The 4,881-nt window shown below is 30.2% G+C and overlaps 1 protein-coding gene across 2 annotated transcripts in view; it reads left to right on the top strand.

Moving 5' to 3' along the window:
* The window catches only part of LOC106478761 (DCN1-like protein 1), a 38,276-nt gene that overhangs the window by 11,865 nt on the left and 21,530 nt on the right, over positions 1–4,881 (top strand). For both annotated transcript variants that reach the window (XM_022382403.1, XM_013939324.1), the window contains exon 3: positions 4,526–4,694. In XM_022382403.1, the coding sequence (XP_022238111.1) occupies positions 4,526–4,694 (169 nt within the window). The remainder of the gene's footprint in view (positions 1–4,525; positions 4,695–4,881) is intronic.

Here is a 4,881-nt window from a genome sequence, read left to right as displayed (position 1 = left end):
ACTAGCGAGTACACGAAAGACAGGTAACACCTGTTTTAACATAAACATGCACAGCGAGTACAGAAAAGCAGGTACACCTGTTTTAACATAAACATGCACAGCAAGTACAGAAAAGCAGGTACACCTGTTTTAACATATGAGGCTGTAGACTTGCACGGTTCAAATCTCCCACTTTAACTGCATAATGTTACCTGTTCGTGTTATCTGTTACACTGCAGAGAGTTTCATTTGTCAGTGTTATTTCTAGAATCTTCAATGAAAAATAGAATTTAAGGACAGCAAGGGACCTGTTGAAAAGTCATGGAATTTTGTTCTTGATCAAATATGTTAAGGATGTTTGTAGATAGATGTGTGTGTGTATGTACTTTCACTAATAGCCTATTGAAATTATAAATAATTCACAAATATACAGTTTTTATAAATAAAATTTACCAATTCTTCTTAAGTTATTTTTTATGTATACATTCTTGGTTTTAAAAGTTACTAGGTTTTTTTTCATTGCCACAGGAATAACCTGGGAGTTTACTATCTTTACTTTGTTATTGTTTTTATTGTTATATTTTGTGTAATCTGCCTGCAGACTAAATTATGGTATCACTGTTTCATTTTGTGTGTAATTCACCATTTGTCTGGTAGAGTATAGTCTTATTTGTATATCGTGTACATTTTAATAAGATTTAAGTTTTAGCATAATAACATACAAGCTATTTTCTGACATACAAGGCTGTCCAGTTTGTTTTTGTTTTTTTTTATATTAAAGTAGCTCCACCTACAGCTTTAGGAGGTGGAGGTTTTGTCGTAATGGCACTGACCTGGTTGTAATGTACATGTAATACAGTATGTTTGATGTTTTTTCTGTATTCTCAGTATACTGGTGTACTGTTTATTATTCCTTTCACATGTGTGTAGTTGTTTTTGATTGCATTGTTGTTAAATAAGACACTAATGTTTTGCTATAGGTTAAAAGTTCCTTATCATATGAAATTGTTAAATAACTCAATGGGAACAAGAAATACAAATACTAATGTAACAGGTGATGTTTACATGTAGTTAAATTAATTTTAGTGGTCATTTCCAGAAATTCATACTTTTAAAAATCTAATTTCCAAAGTAGTTACAATACTTAAAAAAACAAAAACAACCCTTTTTAATGAGGTCCTAGTAAAAGTGTTATGCTTGAAACACTTTTGTTGTATACATGCATGTGTATGTGTTGTATGGTATTGTTTCATTACATTTTTATACAATGTATATATCTTTGTGACTTGAAACCAAACAATGTTGTTTCTAAACATTTTCTAACATGAATATTATATGCAGTATTTTTTTTTTCTTTGATCAGTAGCTAAAAATCACAATATTTCTAACTTCATCACAGTTACAGTACCTAATACAGTTCTACATTTTAAGTATAAAAATACTTTTCTTCATCTTATAGTTTCCATATTTCATTTGCATAATCTCCAGAACCCCCTAAAAGGATATCAAAAGTTTTTTAAGGTAAATGTTTATATTTTATTTTTCATTTTCTCTACCCTATCACTAACTCTACCTATTATCATCAACGTACAATGCAATTAAAGTAATTAAAAATTAGTAAATAGAAAAAAAATACATACCATTTAATATTTTGTAGAATATCTTTAAAGATTTTCCTTTTTATTAAATTCGTAATTTCAGGTCTTTCCCTTTTCACATGTAGTTAATTTTTAATGTTTTCTTTTCTTGTCCTATACTTATTATTCATCTCGACACAAGTCAAGGTGACCTCGAGGCATATTGCAGTGTCTCTGGCAGACATGTGCAACCCTTCAGTAAAATTCTCGTGCACCACATAATATTGTAAGCCGTGAGAACTAACACAAAGTATGATGTATATTTAAAACAATGTTTAAACCATTCAATTATGCATTTTAAAATATAGCAAATAATACATAATTAACTAAAATATAATAGTAAGACCTAAATACAATTTAAACTCTATCTCTAACTGTAACATATTTAGGTAAGTAACAACCGTAAGTGCTAGAGTCGATCAAGCAGCCAACAATACTACAGGAAGTAACATGTACCCTGTGATGTCAACTGTGCACCAATTTCAATATAACTGTTGTTAAATTATAGTGCAAAATGAGCTCTTTCAAATGGTTATACACAGGTGTATGTAACATCTGCATGTAGGCTACACAAAGCTCAAACACATCTGTTGAATGTGGGTATAGCACTTGTCAGGGGTTGAAAAGATTTATTACTTGTTTTAACTGTATTCATTCAGAGAACTTTGAAATGTACAAGTCTGAAGGTTATGTAAGCATCTTATAGTCTAGATGTAATCTACAGAACTACCATTGTATTATTGAAGATAGAGAGTGCCAAGGTAGAGAATTTTGATAGCTCGTTGGTCATGTGACAAGTAAAGTGTTATGTAGTTTTTAAAAGGTTTATTTTGGAAATAAAAGGATTTCAAACTTGGATAACATAAAACTTTGATTCATAACTTACATATAATGTTAATTTAATTCACATAAGTTGATAGTAAAGGTGTTTAATTAAAATTTGAATGTAACATGATGACTTGTGTAGAAAAGTTTTCAAAAAGGAACTTGTGGTTACAGAGTTAATAAACAGCTTTAAATGCTTATTTGTTCCATAGAGTGCTGTGTGCAACACTATATATGTATTTGTGTTAATAAAAAGTAATGGTAAGGATGGCTATTAGAAGTAGAGGAAACCATGGGTCTTTATGTAATTCAGTTATGGTTATAATTTTCAAATATTAATGTAAAGAGTTTCTTATTTTCCATTTTTGATCCATGACAATTATTCTGTTTAGATCCTGATTTCTTAATATAATTTTTTATTACCCAAAGCCCATAGACACTGGCAAAAATGATATTGCTTCATGTTTGAAAAAACAGTCTATGGGGTAGTTTTTAGACGTAGTTTTTAAGAAGTTGGACTTAAGTGACACTTCACGATATCTCTTGAGGTGACACAACTAAGTTATGGATAAAGTTTCCAAAAGAACATTTTAAAAGAGTCAGTTAACACATCTGTTATTTTAACTTAATAAAGTATTGTAATGTTTTCTTGAAACAATTGCAATAAAATTTACAATGAACTGTATGATACAATAGACAAAAGTATTGTTTATGCATGTCAGATCACTGGGCCAATCAAGGGCATTCAAGAGACCAATTAAAGCAATGTTTGTATACAATGAACTGGGTCACGAGGTTGTAGTTACTGTTTGTTGTGAAACTAAAATCCATGACACAAGATTATTTCTAATAAATGCAATAATATTGTATTGTCCTCTATATAAATCTCTCGGAGCTTGGCAATTCGTGGTATTTGCTAATTAGTTAATTGATAGCCTCACTAGTTAATTATATTTGATAAATCAACAAGTACAGTGTTCCAAGAGAGTAAAGCTGAGTGATTTAATTGATAACTTATGAGCAATGATTACATCAGTTAATGTCATGTAACCTAATCAATTAATTGAAATTATGATTAAATTGATTAATCTGAATTAGTGTATTAAATTATTGGAAATTACAATTGACAGTCACAGAAATCATCACCTAATTGAAATTAGGGTTTCCAATTATTACTGTATTCAATTATTCCAACTATTCAATTGATCCAAATATTACCATCAAATTTGCTTGACCTGACCAGAAGGAAGACAACTAGCTAGCAGCACCTGCCATCAACCTTGTTTTTTGCTTGTATGAACCATGGTTTGACTGACCAATGGATAATTCAAAGCAAGAAGGGTTTTACAAATTTACTAACTATTAGAAATATCACAACTACATAGTTGAAAGCACTTGACTTGATGTAATATACACATACTTAAGATTCAAGCAGTTGCATCATCTTTTGCACAATCACAGTACAGTTTCAAACTCTACTACATACTATTTAAAAGTGACATTTTGATAAAGGAAATGTTTAATAAGGATTTAGTTCAATTGACTAGGGTAGTTCAGGAAATCATCAGATTACCTCTCACACTTAATAGCTTGATGTACCAAATCTACTAACCTCGATGCTCAGCCCATCTTTTCTTGTTAACCCACTTAGTTTAAAAACTATTCTTGTTCATCTTATTGCCCCCTGCCACATTTCAGAAGTTGCAGTCATTTAGCCAACTCTTTCTGTTGCTTCTCGACTTCCATCAGAATTTTACTTTAGCACAATGACAGAAGCTGGAATAATGCAGTATTTTAGTAAGCAGTCAACCATTAATAGTATCCCGTTTTCTACAAAGGTATACTGCCTGTTTAGAATGAGTTGAATGTATCTTCACACTTTATTATTAAGAAATAAAGTGGAACCTCATAAAATTGGTAAAAACAAATCTGTTAGTTTTTAGACAAGTGGTATGTTATTCATGATACCACTATGTTGTACACTGTTTACATAGATGAAAATTATTGTGAATAATACTGTTATGTTTTTGAAAATGTTTTAAAACAGATAGTTTATTGATTATTTTTAAATATTAATTTTTCAGATCCCCAAGAACCAGATAAAATCACAGTGGATGGAATTATGAGGTTTTTAGATGATTTAAATCTTAGTCCCGAAAGTAGGCTGGTTTTAATCATGGCATGGAAGTTCAAAGCAGCTACACAGTGTGAGTTTACGAGGGAAGAATTTGTAAATGGTATGACAGATTTAGGGTGAGTATAAGTCTACAGCAAATACTCCAATATAGAAAATGTAAATTTACAAAATTTTTATCTATAAATTATATTGTTTTACACTGAAATGAGCATCTACCGATATATACTGAACCGCAAAAGAAACGTCGCATATTTCGAAAACTATAATTTTCAAAAACATCGAAAAAATTAATTGATTTATTTT

The sequence above is a fragment of the Limulus polyphemus genome, unplaced genomic scaffold (assembly GCF_000517525.1).
Source record: "Limulus polyphemus unplaced genomic scaffold, Limulus_polyphemus-2.1.2 Scaffold247, whole genome shotgun sequence".
NCBI classification, from domain to species: Eukaryota; Metazoa; Arthropoda; class Merostomata; order Xiphosura; family Limulidae; genus Limulus; species Limulus polyphemus.
Note: the sequence above shows the minus strand (reverse complement) of the source record. Positions and strands in the feature narration are given on the sequence as shown.